The 19,240-nt window shown below is 58.5% G+C and overlaps 9 protein-coding genes across 15 annotated transcripts; 5 read left to right on the forward strand and 4 right to left on the reverse strand.

Annotated features, from left to right (window-relative positions):
- The first annotated feature begins 796 nt into the window (after positions 1-796).
- H310_12839 (hypothetical protein) lies at positions 797-3,925 on the forward strand. The gene has a single exon (XM_008880044.1). It carries the CDS (start codon positions 2,112-2,114, stop codon positions 3,045-3,047), a length of 936 nt encoding a protein of 311 aa, XP_008878266.1. The 5' UTR covers positions 797-2,111; the 3' UTR covers positions 3,048-3,925.
- A 46-nt stretch (positions 3,926-3,971) lies between these two features.
- On the reverse strand, positions 3,972-5,265 carry H310_12840 (hypothetical protein). 4 transcript variants are annotated; one of them, XM_008880045.1, is made up of 4 exons: positions 5,003-5,265; positions 4,582-4,955; positions 4,307-4,526; positions 3,972-4,249 (listed from the first exon to the last, which is right to left on the reverse strand). In XM_008880045.1, the coding sequence occupies exons 1-4, from the start codon at positions 5,210-5,212 to the stop codon at positions 4,061-4,063; spliced, it is 993 nt and encodes a 330-aa protein (XP_008878267.1). In that variant the 5' UTR covers positions 5,213-5,265; the 3' UTR covers positions 3,972-4,060. The 4 variants fall into 4 exon arrangements, with proteins under 4 accessions (XP_008878267.1, XP_008878270.1, XP_008878269.1 ...); XM_008880048.1 differs by having other exon boundaries at positions 3,972-4,526; XM_008880047.1 differs by having other exon boundaries at positions 4,582-5,265.
- Positions 5,266-5,283: 18 nt separating this feature from the next.
- H310_12841 (hypothetical protein) lies at positions 5,284-6,458 on the reverse strand. The gene is made up of 3 exons (XM_008880049.1): positions 6,244-6,458; positions 5,607-6,200; positions 5,284-5,566 (listed from the first exon to the last, which is right to left on the reverse strand). Exons 1-3 carry the CDS (start codon positions 6,430-6,432, stop codon positions 5,396-5,398), a joined length of 954 nt encoding a protein of 317 aa, XP_008878271.1. The 5' UTR covers positions 6,433-6,458; the 3' UTR covers positions 5,284-5,395.
- A 156-nt stretch (positions 6,459-6,614) lies between these two features.
- On the forward strand, positions 6,615-8,176 carry H310_12842 (hypothetical protein). Its single transcript, XM_008880050.1, has 4 exons — positions 6,615-7,131; positions 7,191-7,418; positions 7,468-7,657; positions 7,706-8,176. Exons 1-4 carry the CDS (start codon positions 6,653-6,655, stop codon positions 8,096-8,098), a joined length of 1,290 nt encoding a protein of 429 aa, XP_008878272.1. The 5' UTR covers positions 6,615-6,652; the 3' UTR covers positions 8,099-8,176.
- A 226-nt stretch (positions 8,177-8,402) lies between these two features.
- On the forward strand, positions 8,403-8,996 carry H310_12843 (hypothetical protein; the record flags this gene model as incomplete). Its single annotated transcript, XM_008880051.1, has 1 exon — positions 8,403-8,996. The coding sequence occupies one exon, from the start codon at positions 8,403-8,405 to the stop codon at positions 8,943-8,945; it is 543 nt and encodes a 180-aa protein (XP_008878273.1). The 3' UTR covers positions 8,946-8,996.
- Positions 8,997-9,041: 45 nt separating this feature from the next.
- H310_12844 lies at positions 9,042-11,144 on the forward strand. 2 transcript variants are annotated; one of them, XM_008880052.1, is made up of 7 exons: positions 9,042-9,760; positions 9,810-9,956; positions 10,009-10,104; positions 10,154-10,427; positions 10,486-10,562; positions 10,607-10,849; positions 10,902-11,144. In XM_008880052.1, exons 1-7 carry the CDS (start codon positions 9,053-9,055, stop codon positions 11,031-11,033), a joined length of 1,677 nt encoding a protein of 558 aa, XP_008878274.1. In that variant the 5' UTR covers positions 9,042-9,052; the 3' UTR covers positions 11,034-11,144. The 2 variants fall into 2 exon arrangements, with proteins under 2 accessions (XP_008878274.1, XP_008878275.1); XM_008880053.1 differs by having other exon boundaries at positions 10,607-11,144.
- Positions 10,564-13,159, reverse strand: H310_12845 (hypothetical protein). Of its 3 annotated transcripts, XM_008880054.1 has the most exons (5): positions 12,767-13,159; positions 12,354-12,718; positions 11,854-12,306; positions 11,503-11,809; positions 10,564-11,446 (listed from the first exon to the last, which is right to left on the reverse strand). In XM_008880054.1, exons 1-5 carry the CDS (start codon positions 13,150-13,152, stop codon positions 11,272-11,274), a joined length of 1,686 nt encoding a protein of 561 aa, XP_008878276.1. In that variant the 5' UTR covers positions 13,153-13,159; the 3' UTR covers positions 10,564-11,271. The 3 variants fall into 3 exon arrangements, with proteins under 3 accessions (XP_008878276.1, XP_008878278.1, XP_008878277.1); XM_008880056.1 differs by having other exon boundaries at positions 10,564-11,809; XM_008880055.1 differs by having other exon boundaries at positions 11,503-12,306.
- A 165-nt stretch (positions 13,160-13,324) lies between these two features.
- Positions 13,325-14,161, forward strand: H310_12846 (hypothetical protein). Its single transcript, XM_008880057.1, has one exon. It carries the CDS (start codon positions 13,377-13,379, stop codon positions 13,842-13,844), a length of 468 nt encoding a protein of 155 aa, XP_008878279.1. The 5' UTR covers positions 13,325-13,376; the 3' UTR covers positions 13,845-14,161.
- H310_12847 (hypothetical protein) lies at positions 14,114-15,699 on the reverse strand. The gene has a single exon (XM_008880058.1). It carries the CDS (start codon positions 15,608-15,610, stop codon positions 14,159-14,161), a length of 1,452 nt encoding a protein of 483 aa, XP_008878280.1. The 5' UTR covers positions 15,611-15,699; the 3' UTR covers positions 14,114-14,158.
- Positions 15,700-19,240: the final 3,541 nt, after the last annotated feature.

Below are 19,240 nucleotides of genomic sequence, written 5' to 3' on the forward strand. Positions count from 1 at the left end.
CATGGCTGCCCCGCCCCCTTGCGACGACGATTTCTTTGCTCGCACCGTGCTTGGTGGTATCAACGAAGGCGGCGTGAGAAACGACAACAAGTTAGGAAGGACGAGGTCATATCTGCATGACTTCGCTCGTTCGTATATGCTCATGATGATGCGCCGCCGCACTGTTGCGAGGTAAAATGGAGCGGTGAACAGCTTTGTTTGATCTTATCGCAATTTTGCATCCACCAGCCGCGGTCAGAGCGATGCCGCTCATGGCGGCAACTCCGTTTCTCCTGCTAAAGCAGATTTAGAAACCGTGCACAACCATTCAGATGCGTAGCCGTCAAACACGTTGCCAAGGCGGGAGGCAACTGTGGATGGAGACTCCCTGGACGGTTCAAGCAATCCATCTTCCAGTCAAGTCGTTGCTCGCATGGCCATGGCGCTCCAACGACCCCAAGGCAGTGCACTACTCGTCACCCTGCATTGTCTGGCTCACATGACAGACGGAAACATCGCACATGGCACAAAGATGCTCGTGAATATTATGGTTTTTTAGTCTTCGTCTGCTTCGAACGAATGCCCGACGACGAGTATCAGCACCAGGCGAGTCTCGATTGCCGTCCATGACGGCGCATCTTCCACGCAGTCGGATCACAGGGTGCTGCAGAGCGCATGTCGCTGCGGTCCTCTACGTCCACACACAGATCGTCGTCCACGACAGGCAGCACCTTGACGAACAAACGACATGCCATCCTTTTGATTGGACGAGGCAAACGTCCGTTTCAAAATTCAGCCAATCAGCATCCTGGACAAGGTTACGACCAAACACCGTCCTCTGCGTGCATTAAATTAGAGTGGCTCCGTCTTCGTCCCGTTCTAGTTGTGGCCGCGATTCGTCGAGCTGAGCGATCCGCTCGTGGCGATCGACAACGTTCGTCGGTGGAGCCGCCGCCCGTTCGCTGCTCGACACTTCCATCGCCCTGTCGTCGTCCGACACGATCTCAATCATATCTTGCATCGCCTTTGCCGTCTGTCTCGTCAAGCGCGCCAGCTTGCCGCGGCGCTTTTTGAGCTTGCCCTGGGCTACCTTTGACTCCCAATCCGAGTCATCGGCCCCACTGCTGTCGAACTCGTCGCTCGTGTTTGAGATGGACTGCGGGGCCGTCTGCTCCTCGTTGGGCTGTCGGCGTTTTTGCATGGCTGCCCCGCCCCCTTGCGACGACGATTTCTTTGCTCGCACCGTGCTTGGTGGTATCAACGAAGGCGGCGTGAGAAACGACATCATGGAACCCGCCGACAAGGCCACAGCCTCGTTCAAGGCGTTTTCAACCTTGCGTTTTTGCGCTTCCAGAGCACGATGTAGCAACTCAAGTTCGTGCTTCTGCTTCTCCAGCTCGTCCATGTTGACTGCTGTCGGCGGCGTTTGCAGCACCTCTACAGCCTTTGACACGATGACTGCATGAGGCAGCGAGCGTATTTCCGATGCCGACAACTCTTGGACGGCTTGCACATTGGTCGTCGTCGGTGACTGCTCCGTGTTGACCACCGCTTCACCGCCCGACCTCGCGGTACCGACAACGTCATTCGACTCTGTCTGCGCCATCCACACATTGCTGGCATGTTCAATTTGCACAGAACCTGATGTCTCCATCACGTCTTCATGCACGGCATTTTCACCGAGCCCGGACGCGTCGTCGCCGTCTTGGGGGCCGGGAGCGAGTTCGAGTGGTTCGACGTTGTTCGCAAGGGATTGCAACTCGGAAGGCGCTTCGACTTGCACGTGGTCAACATGGACGAGTTGTTCCGCGGGAAGTTTTTCCACAGCGTCGTCGACAAATCGCACGCCGCGCTCGTCGTCGTCCGACGACTCGGACGAATCCGACGACGATGGCAGGTCACTCGACGACGATGCGGCCATCTCACGGACGTCAATGTTCGTTTTCCCGCGGCCACCCATCGATCTCCGAGACGCTCCGCCGCTGGACATTCCCGTCGCGCGGCTCCAGTATGCTCGTTCCAGCACACCAAACCGTTGCTTTTCCTCGGCAATGACCTCCAACAAGTTTACGCGCTCGTCGACGACCGTGGTGGCTTGAAGCCACTTGTCCAGGGAATGCTTTTGTCGCACCATGGCGGTGTACCATGCTGGCGCTGCCCGCTGCTTGCCGCGCTTTCTCGTCGTCACATGGGCTCGAGATATCGCATGGAAAGGTCCACCCGCATGGCTGCGTTGTCGACCGCGGCCAGCCATCGACAAACGGCGCGTTGTACGAGCACCACCTGCCTTTTGTGTTGTAGTGTCCCCCTTTCCTTTAGGTGGAATCATTGGTCCAGACACGCGTGAGTTCTGCCGCTGGTCCGACGAGGGCTTCGCGCTGGACGTCGGCGCCTTGGGCGGCGGCGGCCCACTCGCTGCATTCGGTGCCTCCGATTCATTGCTGGACGACTCGTCGCTCTTGTCCTCGTTCAGGTTGAGCGTCAAATTGGAGTCCGGCGTCTGTTTCAATTGCCGTTCCAACCGCTTTTGCCGTCGCGCTTCGGCTTCAGCTACTTGCCGCGCGACTTCCTTTCGCCGTGCTTCGAGCTGCACCAAGGCAGCGCTTCTTTCCACGGCCGCGCCTCGCTCTTCTTCGGACCGGATCGCAGCTAGCTTTTCCACCTCCGCCTCCAACAGCCGTCGCTGCTCCTCCAACTTGAGGCGGTCGGCCTCCATCTTCGCACGCCTCTCCTTGGCCAGCTGCAACTTGACCGCTTCCAGCCGTTCGCGTTCCTTCTCCATCCGTTCCCACTCGTTTGCCATCCACATCGCCTCTTCCGCCTGCCGCCTCGCTTCTCGGTCGGCAATTGCTTGCAACTCGGGAGCTTTGAGCGCCTTCAACTTGGCTTCAGCTTCGACTTGCAGCCGCTTTTCTTCGGCGCGGGCCTTGAGGATCTCCTGTCGGTGGGCATGCGTCCGCAGTCGCTCGGCGTCGTCGTTCGCGGTCGACGCGGGGTTTTCCAGTTCATCGGACGAATCACTCGAGTGGTCAACGCCCCCATGGTTGTTTGCTTTGGCGGCGCTTTGAAAGGCGCTCAGTGCCGCCTGCCGAAGCTTTTCCCGGGAGGAAAAGGTCGACGAGGCCGCCTTCTTGGGCACCACGAGGGGCTCGTCGTCGCTACTGTCGTACGTTTTGTTGCTTTGACGTACGTCTTCGTTTTCTGGAGAGGACCAAGCAGGCGGTGGAAGCGACGGGAGCCCCAGCATCGCTCGCTTTTCGCTAGCGCGAGCCCGTAGTGCCGCTTGTTTCTGACGATGCCGGGCCGTGGCCGATGACGATGCGCTTGGGGCAATTGGGGACCCGTCATCGTTCGAATCGAGCGCAAACCGCACGGATTTGGTTGTTGCCGCCTCGTCGTGCTTTCGTTTCTGTTTGTTTAGTCGTTTCCGTTGGGATTTCGACAGGTCGGCGGGCGACGATACCACGGCCGCGGCATGCACCGCAGGTAGTGCGTCCTGTGTGAAGGCTGCAAGTGCTGGGGTAGGAGGCGTCGTCGATGGGACGTCAGGACGGGGGGGTGCTCGATGCACGCGCTGGAATTCGGCGGGCAGATTGAGCAGTACCGGTTTGAACCGATTGAAGTCTGGTGGGAGGGTCAGGCCTGCTACAGTCAAAGGCGTCAAAGGCTGCATGACAGCAGGGGCCAACGGCGCGGCGGCAGCGGTAGTGTGTGACTGTAGCACAGGTGCGTCGGCAAGGCGGGGCTTCTTGGCAGCCACGGACTCGTCAAATTCGAGCTGGCATATCTGCCGAGCTTCCTTCTGCTGCTTCGCAGTGGAGTAGGACGCTGAGATCTTGGCCTTTACGGCTTCAAGGTCAGGCTTCGACGGCGCCTTGAGGAACTGCCGCAGGTCCATGGCGTGCAGAGGCCACGATGGCTCGATGGGATTGTCGCTACCTGACCGACGAATTTATGTCTTATCCGGTTGGCTGGATGGCGACCATACATTTATCAAGTCAAAATGGCTGTAAATTCACCCCATTAAAAATCAACGGATCGAGTTGAACAAGTGGACGGACCATCGGCGTCGTGGGCGCCGCTAGGAATCCCGGCGGTGGGACTGCTCCTCGATGACCTTGCTCACGGCCGTGTTGATGCGCTCGTTCGTCACGTACAGCTGAAAGTACGAGTCGATTACGCTCGAAATGATGAAGCGCTCGACGAACGCTGGCAGGAGTGCCACGTGCAACTTGTTGTGGACAAATCGTGTCACGTTGGCCCGCAAGACCTGAACGGCACGAGCAACGTGGTTACAGGTCGATCGACGCCACCTCGCGTGTATTACCGCCTGGAACTCTTCGATCGATTCCACATGCCGCGTTGCCGCTTTCCCAAAGCATTCCCCGAGCGACGCGTTCACGGCTTGGTTCAGAACCGACAGGAGCGCCGCAACTCCTTTCTCGATCACCCAATTCACCACCGGTTGCGGCATTGGAATGGGTACATTCACCATCTCGGCAACTTCTCGACGCAAGATCTCGACGTCGTCAATCCCCATGGCTTCCCTACACACACAGAAGGCGGCGTGAAACTCCCTCGACCGTACTCCCCACGTCCCACCGAATGTATATCGCAATCAGCGACAGGGACGTGGTCTCCTTGGACAGAATGTCGTCGAGCTTCGTGTTTCCCATAGCATCGGTCAAGATTGCAATCGTCGCATGGATGATCAAGCGCTCGTCTTGTTCGCTCAAGTACGGCAAATACGGCAGCTTCTGGTGGTAGTACTCGAGCAGGCGCGACTGCAGCATGTCTCGCTGCTCTTCCGACACCACCTTGCCGGTTGTGATGCGCTCCCAGTACGACTGCGGCATGAAGCTCTCCACGTCAAACACAATCCGCTCCACGGCGCTCTGTATAATCTCCATTTGCTCGTCGTCCGCCATGCCTGGAATGTCCACTGCTGCTTGGATCAAGCCCCCCAGCGCCACGATCTATCCACCCCTAGTTAGCATCATTGCAGCGCACATGGACATGGTACGCTCGTCTTGGGCAAAGGTTCCCGTGTCAAGTCGCGGTGGCCGTCGAGCGAGTCGCTGCAGTGTGCGGAGTCCCTCGCCAGGTACACGCTTCCACCCAGCGCAAGTCCGCCACAAACAACGCGCCAGGCTGTGCGCGATGGTGATGCGATGGCCATCGTCAAGGACGCTGCATGGAGCGCCGCGAGTCGCAGGCCGAGTCTGCGGGCCATGAAATATTCCCAAGCGAAAATGATACTTTTCCGTTGTTGAGTCCCGCTGGAGTGGCAACGGTCGCATAAAGTGACACTCCATTTTCTTCGAAAAAAGAACACCTTTTTGCATAAAGTGACACTGGTTTTTCGGAGAATGACACTGCTATTCACCGCCACGACGTTATAAAATTGATACTTCGTTCATTTCGCCTTGAGCAGCATCGCGACGGCGGTGTCGATGCGGCTGGTGGTCACGCAGAATTTGAAATACGTCTCAACAACCTTCGAGATGAAAAATTCCTCGACGAAGGCGGGCAGGAGAAAGACGGTCATGCTGCGATGGAGCAGCGCCACGACATTCACCCGCAAGACCTACCAACACGTCAAGCCTGGGCGATTTTAGCACTCGCACCTCTTGAAAATCCGCCGTCGACGTCACTTGGCGCGACGCTGATTTCCCAAAGCACTCTGCGAGCGACACATCCACTGCTTCGTTGAGGATCCCGACCAGTGCCGACACGCCCTTCCCGATTACCCACTTGACGACGGGTTCGGGCAGCGGGACCGGCAGGTCAATGATTTCAGACACTTCTCGTCGAAGTGCGTCAACGTTGTCGATTCCCATGGCTTCCCGGACGAAGATGGCAGCCAAGGAAACGGACGTCGCGTCCTGCGCGAGGATGTCGTCGAGCTTCGAGTCGCCCATGGCGTCCGACACGATCGCAACCGTTGCGTGCACAATAAGCCGCTGGTCGGACTCGGTCAAGTACGGTAAGTGCAATGACTGTTGGAAATGCTGAATCAGCCGAGACTGCATGAGTTCACGCTGCGCGTCCGGCACCGTCTTGTCTGCGCGCATGATGCGATCCCAGTACGACTGCGGCATGAAGTTCTCCATTTCGGTCACGATGCGTTCTACAGCGCTCTGGATAATTTCCATCTCCTCGTCTTCGTTCATGCCAGGAATGTCCACGGCCTCGTTGATCAGCGCAGACAGCGCCACGATCTACACAACGTTGACGTCATACACACGTGCAGCAGTGGCGTACGCTTTGCTGTGGCAATGGATCACGCGCCCACCCTCTGCATGACGACGACGACTTTGACAACTCCACGGCGCACGCAAGGCCACATCCGACGACCAGGCTTGCGCCCGTCAGGAATCGCGACACCTCACCAGGTGCGGCAAGTGGCAGGGCTGCATGGAACGCTGACTGGAGCAAGCGACGACCTGCCATCGCGAGTGTGGTCGTGCCGACGTAAACCTTTCTGTGCGGATGCTCTTCATCAACATGGACGTATCCGGAAATCCATCAAAAATAACCGGATGTCTACACTCCGGATACCATGTTGATATACCGGATAATCTCCGGATACGGAACGATGCGAGCGAAGGTTGAAACGGCACCGAGTTTCTCGTGAAACACCCCATTGCAAGTTCCATTGCACGCGAGCAGCATGATGGCAACGTCCATGGTATCACCGACTCTGGCCGCGCTGTCCAAGGTAGACGGGAAAGACGTCGCCGCCGTGAAGGATGAGATTCGTCAGTCCACCTTGGCCAACGGCAACCCCGCGTCGCCGACGTCCCAGACGACCACCGCGGCCGACACGGCTTCCGACTCGGATTCGAACCAAGAAGATGTCAACAGCCCACGAGACACATCCGCAACGGCTCTCGCACGAACGTTTTCAGTGCCTGCCCCATACTTGGCGCTCCAGAGCCAAGATGCTGGCGCTGCAACCAGCGCACCATTCGCTCGAACGGCATCCGCTCCCGTCTGTGTTCCTCGTGAAGACCACCATCCTCAAATGCCCCTGAACCATGCATTGTCTCTGCCTCCACAAAACGCTACTCCGTCCAAGTTGCCTTCGCTTCCAAAAGATGCCATCGAGGACGAATTCGACATTGTCGTCAACGAGACCTTGCCCATGAGGTACCTTCCTCGCACATGCTCCATGGTTTTGTTCCTAACGGTGGACATGCCACGTGTAGCCTTGAGTTCGTCATGGATGCACTGTGGCGCGACGACCAATTCACCATTGATGGCCTCAAAAAAGTTGGGGAGACAAACGTGGTCGTGTCGCCTTGGTCCGATTGTCCGGTGTCGTACTCGGCGTTTTCCCGCTCAGAAACGTTCCAAAGCGAGCGCAAAGTGACGTTTATCCACAACAAAAAAAACTTCATCGGACCCAGTGCGATCCCGACGACGCAGATCCACCGGTACAGCAGCTCTCGCCGACAACGGCCTTTCAAATCAGCGCTCGAGTAGGTACACATTCACGCCAGGCCAACGGTTAGTCGTGAGTGTGACGTCCAGCGTGCACGACGCGCCGTTTTGCGACTACTTTCGTGCAGAGAGTCGTTGGGTGTTCAATGCGTCGCCGTCCAGTCCCAACGAGTGCTCTCTCGTGACCGGAATGCGGCTCCACTGGTCCAAAAGCACGTTTCTGAAAGGCCAGGTACGCCTCCACCATCACGCGATGGTTGCTTCACGCGGCGATGGATAGATCGAAGGGTTTGCCAAGTCCGAGTCCAAGACGGTCATGCTCAAGTGGGTAAAGCAGGCCATCGAGGCGTACAACGCCGCCCATCCGTCCGAGAAGCAAGTGCATCGCACAGTCGATGGCCGTGTCGCGGCCGCCGCGTCCGAATGCGACCGCAACAACCTGAACGCCGAAGCAGTCACACCGTCGAAGCTCAATCCAGACATAAGCCTGAGCCTCCTCCGCCGCATGAACGTGATCGGGCTGGTTGTGCTGGTCGTCCTCTTGCTCCAAGTGATGGCGACGCTGTACAACCTCAAAATGGCCACGAACGAATCCGTGCGACTGCAAAAACAACATCAAGAGCTTCTCAGCCAACTCATGGACAAAATGAAGTGCGTCAAGCGCACTGGGTGACCTCCCCAGGAGAACTCCATTTATTAAACAACGTGTCTGCTCATGTCGGACCTCCTCGTGTTTTTCCCAGCGCCAGAATTGAATACCAACTCGTCGCAATGCAAACGAAGCTGCGACCACTTTCGTTTGGACGCGTAGCCGTGGTTGAGGTCCCGATGCCAGCCGCCGTCGTGCTACAGCTGGCCTGTCAAGACCAACCTGGCTGGCTGGTTTACGAGAGGCCCATTCTATACAGCGCCATAACTGCGCCTTGACCAAAGGAAGGAGAGGCACGTCCTTGCGCACTGTTGAATTCGCCGTATCCATGAGCTCGTTCCTCATCTTTCTCGCTACCTATGCTGTATATGTGGCACAAGTTGTTCTGGCGGCGCCGACGACCATTGTGCGGGATGACCCTTCCACTAAGAACCGCGTCGTTATCCTTCGTCGCAGCTACATGTTGTCTCTACGCGATGACGTGTCATCCGACGAGCACCCTGCGCTTCGGCGCTTGATTGAAAGCCTTGAAGCCCCGTTGGAAGGAGGCCAGCGCCGCGCCGGCATTCCTGCCGAGTATGCCGTGAACCTGATGCAACCGTTTGGAGGCGCCAACGCTGGGGCAGACGCTGCGGCGCAAGAGAAACACAAGGCCGAAGCCAGCAGTCTCGACAAGGCGCACTCCGGCACGTCTGCCGAGAAGAAAGCCGACCGCGGTGATATCTTCTACGAAAAGCTCATCATCTTCAAGACAAGCCATGACCGTGTGAAGGAGAATGCCGAGTCGGATAACAAGCGCCTGAGCAGCCGCGATGCGGTCCAAGAGGCAGAGCGCAGCCAAAAGGCCAAGCAGCACCAGGTCGTCGGGTAATCCTGCCACGTCATTCCTCCGTCGCGATGGAGATTTAGGCTTAACGAAATGCAAAATGATTGGTTAAAATGTGAGTCAATTCTCGCCAATCGACCAAATAGATTGCGATGGACACGGCGGTGGCGGCGGCAGCAACCGTCCAGGTGGACCCACAGGACTTGGCCACGTGCATTCGGGTGCTGGAAGTCTTCCATGGCAACATGGACGCCTTGAAAGCCGCTCCATTCAAAGCCCTTCGACGCGCTGTCGTGCCGCTCTGCGAAGACGTCCGCAGCCGCCTCTTTCATGGCCGAGACGTTGCGTCCTACGACTACTCGAAGAAGAAGAAGCTAGACCGTAAACGCAAAGCTCAGCAGGCGGCTGCTCTCGACAAGCAGTTTATCAACAACACCAAGCTGCGAGCCCAGCGTCTGCAGGCTCTCGAGAGTCTCACTGCGGCGGCACCGATGCTGGCCTTGGTACCCGACGGCGCCGTCGTCGACGACGCCCCAGACACGCCCATAGACCACGAAGACGAGCAACCCAAGACACTGCACGGCTTTCGATCGTGCTACGCATGCAAGAAGCGCTTTGACACGCTGCATCACTTTTACGACCAGTTGTGCCCCGATTGCGCGGCACTCAACTTTGAGAAGCGCATGCAAACGGCAGACTTGACAGGGTACATTGCGCTGGTCACCGGTGCGCGCGTCAAGATCGGGTTCCACACCGCCCTGAAGCTGCTTCGTGCAGGGGCCACCGTGATTGCGACCAGTCGGTTTCCCCAAGACGCCGCCATTCGATATGCCAACGAAGCCGACTACGACACGTGGAAGGTTTTTTTGCTGTTTGACCGTTGAATCCGTGGCTCATGCGTCGATCTAGTCTCGCCTGCACGTGTACGGCCTGGACCTGCGCGACTTGGGTGGCGCCGAGGTCTTCATGGACTGCATCGAGCGCACCTTCCACAGCCTCGACATCGTCATCAACAACGCGACCCAGACGATCCGTCGACCGACGCACTACTACCAGGTGCGCGCCATGCTTCCTCGCATCGTGATCACTTGACAGAGCGTGAGGACAGCACCTCTTGACCAACGAGCGTCGATCGCTCGCCGACACGCCCGACAACATCCGCGACGTCTTGAGCGGGAATGCCTCGTTCCAGCACGCATTGACCGTGCGACTTTTCAAGTTGTTGGGCGGTTCTCATGGGCAATTTCTCGCAGGCGCCGCACCAACCCTTGACGCTAACGCATGCGTCGTCCGGTGGGGACGACGACCATGGAGTGCTGCCACGTGAAGCCGTCGCGATGCCCGCCGCAGCAGCGACCACGTCGGCCGAACTGTCCCAGGTTCCGCTAACAACGGACGACAAGGATCTGTCTGCGGAAGAGCGCGCCGCGCTGTACCCCGTGGCGCAGTACGACGCCAACCACCAGCAAGTCGACCTGCGCCACACCAACTCGTGGAAGCTCAAGATTGACCACGTTGAGTCGCCAGGTACGACTGCCACCACCGCCCCCGTTTGTTTCAAGCGCGCTCATCGATTCTGCTCCAGAGCTCGCCGAAGTGTTTGCCATCAATGCACTCGCGCCGTTCATCCTGAACAAGCGCGCGATTTTGCTCTTTGAAAAGGTAAGTGCGCCGTCCCGATGTCCAAGGCTAAAGGCCATCGGCAGAGTTCACGGCCGCACCACTTTATCGTGAACGTGAGCGCGATGGAAGGCAAGTTTTATCGGTACAAGACACCCCACCACCCGCACACAAACATGGCCAAGGCGGCGGCCAACATGATGACGCGGACGTGCGCGGACGAGCTCAAGTCGCGAAACATCTACATGACGTCGGTCGACACGGGCTGGATCAACGATGAAAACCCGCGCGCCAAGGCACAGGACATTGCCATGAAACACAACTTTCAGGTACGACGGCGGTCTGTGTCGACCTCTTGCATCGTGACGATGATGGCAATAGACGCCCCTCGACGAAATCGACGCGGCGGCGCGCATCTTGGACCCCATCTTCATTGGATTCCAGGACGCCACCACCCAAGGCACGTTTCCCTCGGGCGATTTCTTCAAAGACTACAAACGGTCCGAGTGGTAGTTGGGCACCGAAGCCCATATCGGCTACACCACATCCTAACGACTAACACACGACGACATTCGACATTTGTGGCCACGATGAACCTGTGAGAAAGCGATGGCTGTGCGCGCGCGCGCGCCAAGACATGTCGACACAAGCACGCAGTCGATGCGCGCTTGGGTGGTGCAAAGGTCGAAACAGCGCTGGGAACGATGCACACAAAGAACGGATTGGGACTCACAAGGACCGGTCCAAACGCTCAGCTCAAGTACAACGCGACGTTGGCCGCGATCTGCTTGTGCGCTGCTTGAATGGCTTGCGTGTCATTGACTTGCGGCGCATACATATCGCGGCAGTGCGACGTGCCGTCGATAAAAAGGACCGTGTTTTGCGCGTCGTCGACCTTCTTGGCGTCCACCACCCCCAGCGGATACCTCGACACCCGCCGTGAGCCCAACCGATCATGTCGTTCGACGTCAGTGCTGCGTACCATGGATCGAGGTTCCCGTTCGTAAACGTGATATTGTCGACTTGAGGGCGGTTTCCCCGCAGCCGCTTGTTGGCAGCGTCGACGTTGGGGAACTTGAACGCATGGCCAAACAAGTGCTGGCATAGCTTGGTCCCGAGCAGGTTGAACGACGTGAATTGCAACGGCCGAAAGATGTTGGTGTCGTTGGGCGCGTCTGTGCCGGCCGACTGCGTGTACCCGAGCTCGGTGCACCGCTGGTACGTCCACTGGCGCTCGATGCTCGTGCCGTCGAATTCCGTGCCGGTGAACGACGGCTGCTCCATCAGGCCTATCAACTTCTTGTCCATCATCCAGGTCGGTGCCGCCACGTACTCATGCCGGACGACCCGGAAAAAGTCGACATGTAGCACCCGGTGGGGCTCGCCATTGCCAAAAAGCCCGCGAGCTGGGCCAGCGGTTTTTCCGTCGTGACCGACGCAAAGTACTCGCACGTGGCTTGAATGTTGACAGGGTTGAAGTCGTTGTACTGGGCGACGCCTTGGAATTGGTTCTTCACGATGCTCTCGAGCACCATGGCATCCATGTCGTTGGCGATCGGTTCGCACAACGTCAACACGTCGTACAGAGTCGCGTTGTGGTCGGTGGGGCGAACGCCTCGGCGATGCTTGGATGCCTTCTTCGAGCCTTTCTTCTTTGCGGACGAAGGATGCGCCTCAAGTGCCTCCACAATCGCGTCGTCGAGTGCTTGCATGGCGTTTCGGATCGACTCGCCGCACGCTGCGCCACCCACGCGCGTAAAGTCGTTGCTCACGACTTCCATGTACTCTATGGCCCCGTCCATGACGATCCCCACGGCGGTTGTGTGCTAGTACCTTTGTAATCGGCCATCAAGAGAAGTGGCGCGGAACTCGCGATGCCCCCCACCGCCAAATGCGGGTACTCCTGTTTGAACCACACCGCCAAATTGCCTGGATAACTCCCGCCAAACACAATCCACTTGGACGCGTCCGTCGTGCGGTACTTTGTTGTCACGTGGCTGTGAAACAGCTCGAGGTCTTTGAGAGCTTGATCAATCGTCAAAAACTCCAAGTTTTCGACCGTCATGTCTGGCGTCGGGTTCGATTCGCCGTAGTAGCGATGCTCGACGGACAGCAGAAGCGCCTTGTGCTGAATGGCCAGCGTGTTCATGTAAAACATCTCGTGGCTGACGTCGCTAGGTTGAATCGGTGCTTCGCCGCTGCCAGTGGTGCATCAAGACCGGTACATCGAAGCGCAGACGCCTTACCCTATCATGAGAAACACAGGAAACCCTGGGCCACCCCAATGTTCTTCGTTGACGTAGTATCGCTGCCGCCAGTACTTGGGCTTCTTGGCATAGTGATTCACAACAGCTTTCGTGAACACATGTGGCTTCAACGGCTCGACGTCGTCGAAGTAGATGCCCTGCTTTTCGTACTTTTCCTCGATCGTGTCTAGGTTCAAGTGCGGGTCGAACGCAGACTCGAGGTGGGATTCGAATGCTTTGTCGAGTTTCTTCAGGTGCGGCCCGTCCTTCTGCAGACGCATGCTCTCATGGGGGTCGAACGGAGTCCCGATCGCTGCAGATGCCGGCCTCCATTGCGCTAACGCGACGACGGCGCCAAGAGCGATCGCGCGACGCAGCCGTGCCATCTCGGTTTGGATCGAATTGTGTTCGTGTTGTTACAATTGACCACCGCGTATCCGGATGACCGAGTTATCCGGATACCCCAAGCGAATTGTCCTGATGTCCAGAAGGGTGGTTTGATTGGACAAAATGAACAAAATATATCCAATCAGAGGTTACTCTCCCGACATTCCACAGATTTGGTTCCAGCGGCGTTGCTCCACACACGAAGAAGGGGGCGGGCGCGACGATGGCCGACTATGACTCGGACTCCAAGCGTCGATCGAGCAAGAAGAACTTCAGAGGTCGTGGCCAGCGGGCGGCAGGTCTCGCCAGCAGCCGTAGTGTCTTCGACAGACTCGACCAAGGCGAGTCCAAAGCCGCAAACGTTGGCCAAAAGAGCGTGGAAGGATACGTCTTGTTTGTGAGCAACGTGCATGAAGAAGCTCAAGAAGAAGACTTGCTGGACGCGTTTCAGGAAGTAGCAGAAGTCGCAAACATCCACTTGAACCTCGACCGGCGCACGGGATTTGTCAAAGGGTATGCGCTCTTGGAATTCAAGGAGCTCGACGACGCCAAGGAAGTGATCAAAGAAATGAACAACAAGGACCTGCTGGGCAACCAGCTCAAAGTCGACTGGGCATTCGTCAAGGACGGTGGAGATAGCAAGGGCGGACGGTCTTCTCAGCAATCGGCTGCCCGCAGCCGACGACAGTAGTTGCTCATTTTGCACTGATCGCGGTAACCTCTCAACCAGTACGGCTTTATTACATGTTCCAGCGACGACATCCCATCGCGACGTCCTACGCGGTTGTGAAAAGACAACCTTAATAGCTCGACAGCACGGCTGAGCCACGTCGACCGCGTGTACTTCTTGTGCACCATCCAACGATTGCCACGATGGTCGTGACTGTCCACCTCCTTCTCACCGTCTTCGCGGCATCATGGACAGGGAGCCGCCGTCCGATCAACAAGATGAGGGCAACCACAAAACATCCAAGCATAACTTATCACTTATACACATTACACGATTCAGCGAGGTCCCATGACGGGCGTCCACGTGTCAAATATGGAGCGCTTGGTTGGCGCCAGGAGCTGTCGGCGGCCCAGGACAAAGGCCAGTCCCCAGAAGACCGCGGTCATCGTGAGCCAGGCGTAGGCAAAGAAGAGCAGCAACTGGAGGCCTGGCTTCCCGGTCGTGCTGCACAGCGGATTTAGCTCTTCCCGGCCAAGGGCCGCGTTCACGACCGTGCCGCAGTCTGGCGCCCACTGGTCTTTGAGGTACCCCAGCAGAACCGGCGACGGGACATCGCCGAGCAAATGCAGGAGGAACGTGCTGAGCCCGAGCGCAAACCCTTGGCGGCTGCGGTTGACGCTCAGCAGCACGCACACGGTGAACGCGGACTGCGTCATGAAGAGCATCACGAGGCCGACGAAGAGCAAGCCGAAAAAGGCGGCGGGGACGTCCATGAGGATGGCCGATCCGAACGCGCACGCGATGCCCGCCGTGACCAAGGTAAACATTTGCCGCGTTACAATGTACAACCGGTGGTCGGCGTCCGCCTCGTGCGATCGGCACTGCAAGTCGACGGCAAAGCCGCCGAGGGGCGACCCCACGAGCCCCGCGACCACGACCATGGCCCCGAATGCAGTCGATGCGTAGTACTCACCGAGGATGTTGGACCCGATGAGGATGGCCGGGCCAAACGACGCCAGCCCGGCGATCGTGAAGCTGTACGCGGCCCAACCAAAGGTCGCAGTCAGGAAGAGCGGCGACTGAACGACGGCCCACAGTTCGCGGAAGAACGACAGGGACGTCCCCCGGTGCCGCGACTCATCGTCGTACACGTCTTGGTGGGCGAGCGTCGACTCTTGAATCATCGGGATGTCAATGTGGTCTGGGATGCTCGTGTAGCACAAGTACGCGAGCGGCATCATGGCGATGGCGGCTAGAATGAAACCCCAGTCCCACCCGATCGTTTGCGCCGTCAGGCTGCCGTAGGAATACCCGAGCGCCGTGCCGGCCGAGATGGCGCACCCAAACAGACCAAGCCACAGCGTTCGCTTGTGCTCGGGCGCGTGCTGGTCGATGAAGGACGGCGTCACGGCCTGGAACGACGACTCGCCGATGCCGCTGAGGAGCCGACCGACGAGGAGCAAGTAGTAGCTGTTCAGGGGCCGCGCCAGGCCGCTGATGGCGATCGCCAGCGCCCACAGGCACAGCCCAAACGCCGCCAACCGGAACGGGCGGCGCCGAATCGAGAGGTACCCAAACACGCAGATGAAGATCGAGTACGCTGCGATGAAGGTCGACACGAGGACGCCAATGTAGACCGAGACGCGGTCGGGCGCCACGTCGAGCGTGTGGTGGATGAACGACTGGAACTGGATCGGCGCGCCGGGCACAATCCCGCGGTTGATGTAGTTGAGGACGTTGATGGTGCAGAGCAAGGCAAAGATGTGCTTGACGTTTGTGAACTTCATCGAAACCAAGTGTGCACGAGGCTGGGCCGGCCACCGCGTGGCGCGGCGACTGGGTGTCGGCCAGGTGGCGCGACTGCAGCCAGTTGCAGGGGCAACCCGTCCGCCTGTCTCGTATGGATGAATCCTGAGAAGACAGGGTCCAAACCAAGACCCGATCGCATCTCCCCCCCCCTCGCCTGTCGAGCCAATGGGTCGGATGGTTCTGCACCTCATGCCACGGCGTCGACGACGCGCGAGGTGATCGGCGCCGCGACACCTCGCGATCCATGTTTCGCCATCCTTCCATGAGCCCGATCACTCGCGCCGCTCCTGTCGTGATTTGGAAGAAATTCGTGGCGGACACGTGAGACCTGGACAGATCTTCCTCGTCCATGGGCCATTCATGCACGGTGGCAATACCAGTAGGATGGATGATGGCGCTGGAGATCATGTGTGGCTCGAAGCCCTGGCCGTCGTCGACAGGTTCTTGATCGAGCCACGGCGTTGTGAGGACGGCGCCATGCACCAGTGGTGGTCGCCCACCCACTACAGCAACTCTCTCCATGGCCGGCAGCAGTCGTGCCATAGATGAGGGCGGCGAAACCTCGTTCCAAGTGTCCAGCGATAAATCAGAGCCCGGCCACGCACCCAGGTCCACATGTTGCGGTGGATCAATACATGGCTGGTTGCATCAAGGCATCATGGAATTCCGCCATGAGACACGTCCAGCCTCTTCGTACGTATGCTGCACGCGGCGCGCGTGCTGGCGAGAACTAGCCTGGCAGTGTGTCGTTGGCATGGCAAGCGCCGTCCCCAATGAAACATGAAAACGTGTGTCCGCTCGTACTTCTCACTTGTCGCCACGACGGCGCGCGCACGCCGACCAAGTCCGTGCGCATTCAACAGCATTGTGCAAAGACTAGGGAATCGCAACCATGCGGTGTGCTAGTCGTGTATGCTGGGTGAGGGTTCGTCCCAGATGGGTTCGTCTCAGCCATCACGGCGACCGTGCGCAGCAACGCCTGCGGCACTGGACTAGCTCACAACATCGCGCTGGGACGGCGACAAGCGGGCCGCGCGTTGCCAAACCATGATGGCGCTACCTGGCCGGCCCTTTGCCGTACGATCGGCGTGGGGACACCGCCCTTGTCAGCTGCACTCTCGATGACTGGAGTCGTGCCATCGCATGACCCAGTCCCGTTTGGTGTGCGCCATGGCGGTCGTTCTTACCAACCAACGCAACAAAAGCTAACTCCAAGAGCCGACGAACGGCATTTCTGTTGATCCAAAGCACTTCATGTGTCATGACTAAGGCGTGGCGCTTGCCTCGACTCTTGCGCGCTCATGGCTGAGGTAGCAGTCGGCAGGTCGTTGAGCGCTCCTGACGTGGCCTGTGGTCGGAGCTTCGTTGTCGCAGTGGCGCAGGACAGTCCCAACAGGGTCCATTCGAGCCACATAAACAACCAACACGACTATTTCCAGATGGAGTTGGTCGAGCTGCCATCGTCGCCCACGACACTGCCGCACGACAGGGCCCTTGTATTTTGAAGCGCGCCAACAATGACAGGGGAAGGCATGTCGACGAGGAGATGGCACAGGAAAACACTCCATCCACTGGCGAACCGCCGGTCCTGTAGGCCATCCTGAGCACAGGGACACAGGTTGGGCCGACGATGTCCGAAAGAGCAGAAACAACGACCAAGCAACCGTCCGGCTCGTTCAGCAGGGCCCACGGCATGAGCGCCATGGAGATTCCCCCTATTATTGAATGAAATGGAGAATGGCGGCTTTGTGTCCCCGGCATGGATAGTCGACGAGGTAACTCACAGGGGCGACTCCCTGCCTGAATCCGAACGAGGATGACTGGTCCGACCGCCCCAAGCCACGTACGCCGCGCGAGACCGACGCTCGACTAATTAACAGACGGGCCATTTGCTCCCGCATCCACGTTGAGGCGATAGCAGGTCCGAGGTAGGCGGTCTGTGGCGGCGGCTGAGCGCACGGACGAGCATTTCCGCCGTGGACGTACGCCAACTGCATGTCAAACTCAGGATACCTCCAAATCGGGAGCAGGGCCTCTCTAACGATGTAAAACCCGACGTCGCAACCAAAGGTTTGCGCGGCGAGCGTCCCAACCAAGTGCCCGATCGTCGCAGTCCCGACCACGATGCGCATCCAATTAGTCCGAGCGTTCGCTTGCTGGGCGGGGCAGGCACGGCAACGAAGGCTGGCAAGACGACCTGGAACGACGTTGTGCCGACGTCATACAGGAAGACGACGACGGCGACGAGGTAGAAGCTGCTGAGGGGTTTGGACAGCTCGGCTAGCCTTGAGACAATGACCTCGACGAATCGACCGAACGCGATGCGGGTCTTTCCCCCAAGTCGCACGTAAAGGCCGAGTCGGACGCGACGAGCGCCGACACGAGCACTCTAATGTGCACGATGGCGTTGTCTGGCGCCATAGGCAGCGGCTGCTGATACGGACCGCTGGAACAAGGCGGGATGACGCGAGGAAGATGCGGCCATGGACGACGCAATGGAATGCAAACGTGGTCAAGGAAGGAGATGAAGGCCATCGCACGTGGTGGATTCCATGACGCCCCTGTCATGTACACACTGCAGCCCTGACGCGGTGGTGCTTGCCCAAGCCGCATCGATAACAACGTTGGCACGAACAGGTCGTTCTAGTTCATTGGACGCGAGCCGCACAGCGGACGACGCGTGTGGACAGAGTCGCATGAGCGACCCAAGCGCCATTCGACCTGGCGTCGGCCTGCTTTTGTCTGTTGAAACTAGACATGGCGTCGACGGTGGATGGGACGCTTTTGTTGTTGAAACTCACACGTCGATTGATGTCGGACGAGAGAGCGACGCCATGCGGCTGGTTTGCCTGCTCCCCCGCGCGCGCACTCACTCGGATGGTCCACCACCGACACAGGGCGATGACCCCTCGATGAACTAGGTGACGAAGTCGTGCGAGCTCGCCAAGACACTGTGAAGGGTACTGCAGGTTTTGCTGGCAGCCTCGTCGAAGTTGGAGCCACAGTGTGCTGCACCAGCGGCACGTCCCCAAGTTCTCTGGTCGCCTGGCATCGTTCATCGATGGAGGTGTGCTGGTTGGTGCTGGTTGCAGCAGCAATGCTACCCCGTCGTCATCATCGGAGCCGTGAGGACATGGGTCGTCGAGTCCATAGTGGAGTGCGCTTGGAGCGGATGGCACCAGTCAGTGTGGCCGACGGTCCCACGATGCGTCGCGACGGCGACCGCCCCACCTTTTCGTTGTACACGGTGCTCTGCTCTGTCTCTCCACCATCAACTTCATATTTCCGCTGCATCACAACACTTGCAGCATGCATGGTTTACAGGACTGTGAAATCTACTCTTCCATGTCGCTGCCGCTGGACGACGAAATGGACGACGCCGACTTGCTGCGACGGGTGTCCTTGGCTCCTTCAGGCTTTGGGCCGTCCGTCTGCTTCACATCGTCCTTTGCTTTCGACGCAGATCGAGCACGAGCGGAGGAGGATCGGGGCAGCGACACCTTTTCGCTTCGACGACCGCGGCTACGACTACGGCTTGGGCTAAACGACCGGCTTGGTCGACGATACCGCGGCGATCGACTACGCGACGGGGACGGAAACCGGCCTCG

This window comes from Aphanomyces invadans, assembly GCF_000520115.1.
Source record: "Aphanomyces invadans strain NJM9701 unplaced genomic scaffold supercont1.44, whole genome shotgun sequence".
Lineage (NCBI taxonomy): Eukaryota > Oomycota > Saprolegniomycetes > Saprolegniales > Verrucalvaceae > Aphanomyces > Aphanomyces invadans.

Coding starts and splice junctions, on each gene's coding strand:
- H310_12839 (XM_008880044.1), top strand. CDS start 2,112: ATGGCGGTGTACCATGCTGGCGCTGCCCGCTGCTTGCCGCGCTTTCTC.
- H310_12840 (XM_008880048.1), bottom strand. CDS start 5,212: ATGGCCCGCAGACTCGGCCTGCGACTCGCGGCGCTCCATGCAGCGTCC. Junction 4,956..5,002: donor AACCTTTGCCCAAGACGAGC/GTACCATGTCCA, acceptor AGGGGTGGATAG/ATCGTGGCGCTGGGGGGCTT. Junction 4,527..4,581: donor CTGATTGCGATATACATTCG/GTGGGACGTGGG, acceptor CTGTGTGTGTAG/GGAAGCCATGGGGATTGACG.
- H310_12841 (XM_008880049.1), bottom strand. CDS start 6,432: ATGGCAGGTCGTCGCTTGCTCCAGTCAGCGTTCCATGCAGCCCTGCCA. Junction 6,201..6,243: donor ATCCATTGCCACAGCAAAGC/GTACGCCACTGC, acceptor AACGTTGTGTAG/ATCGTGGCGCTGTCTGCGCT. Junction 5,567..5,606: donor CGACGGCGGATTTTCAAGAG/GTGCGAGTGCTA, acceptor ACGTGTTGGTAG/GTCTTGCGGGTGAATGTCGT.
- H310_12842 (XM_008880050.1), top strand. CDS start 6,653: ATGATGGCAACGTCCATGGTATCACCGACTCTGGCCGCGCTGTCCAAG. Junction 7,419..7,467: donor CCGACGACGCAGATCCACCG/GTACAGCAGCTC, acceptor GCGCTCGAGTAG/GTACACATTCACGCCAGGCC. Junction 7,658..7,705: donor GCACGTTTCTGAAAGGCCAG/GTACGCCTCCAC, acceptor GGCGATGGATAG/ATCGAAGGGTTTGCCAAGTC.
- H310_12844 (XM_008880053.1), top strand. CDS start 9,053: ATGGACACGGCGGTGGCGGCGGCAGCAACCGTCCAGGTGGACCCACAG. Junction 9,957..10,008: donor GACCGACGCACTACTACCAG/GTGCGCGCCATG, acceptor GCGTGAGGACAG/CACCTCTTGACCAACGAGCG. Junction 10,563..10,606: donor CGATTTTGCTCTTTGAAAAG/GTAAGTGCGCCG, acceptor GGCCATCGGCAG/AGTTCACGGCCGCACCACTT.
- H310_12845 (XM_008880056.1), bottom strand. CDS start 13,152: ATGGCACGGCTGCGTCGCGCGATCGCTCTTGGCGCCGTCGTCGCGTTA. Junction 12,307..12,353: donor CTTGATGGCCGATTACAAAG/GTACTAGCACAC, acceptor ACGGGGCCATAG/AGTACATGGAAGTCGTGAGC. Junction 11,810..11,853: donor TTCCGGGTCGTCCGGCATGA/GTACGTGGCGGC, acceptor AGAAGTTGATAG/GCCTGATGGAGCAGCCGTCG.
- H310_12846 (XM_008880057.1), top strand. CDS start 13,377: ATGGCCGACTATGACTCGGACTCCAAGCGTCGATCGAGCAAGAAGAAC.
- H310_12847 (XM_008880058.1), bottom strand. CDS start 15,610: ATGAAGTTCACAAACGTCAAGCACATCTTTGCCTTGCTCTGCACCATC.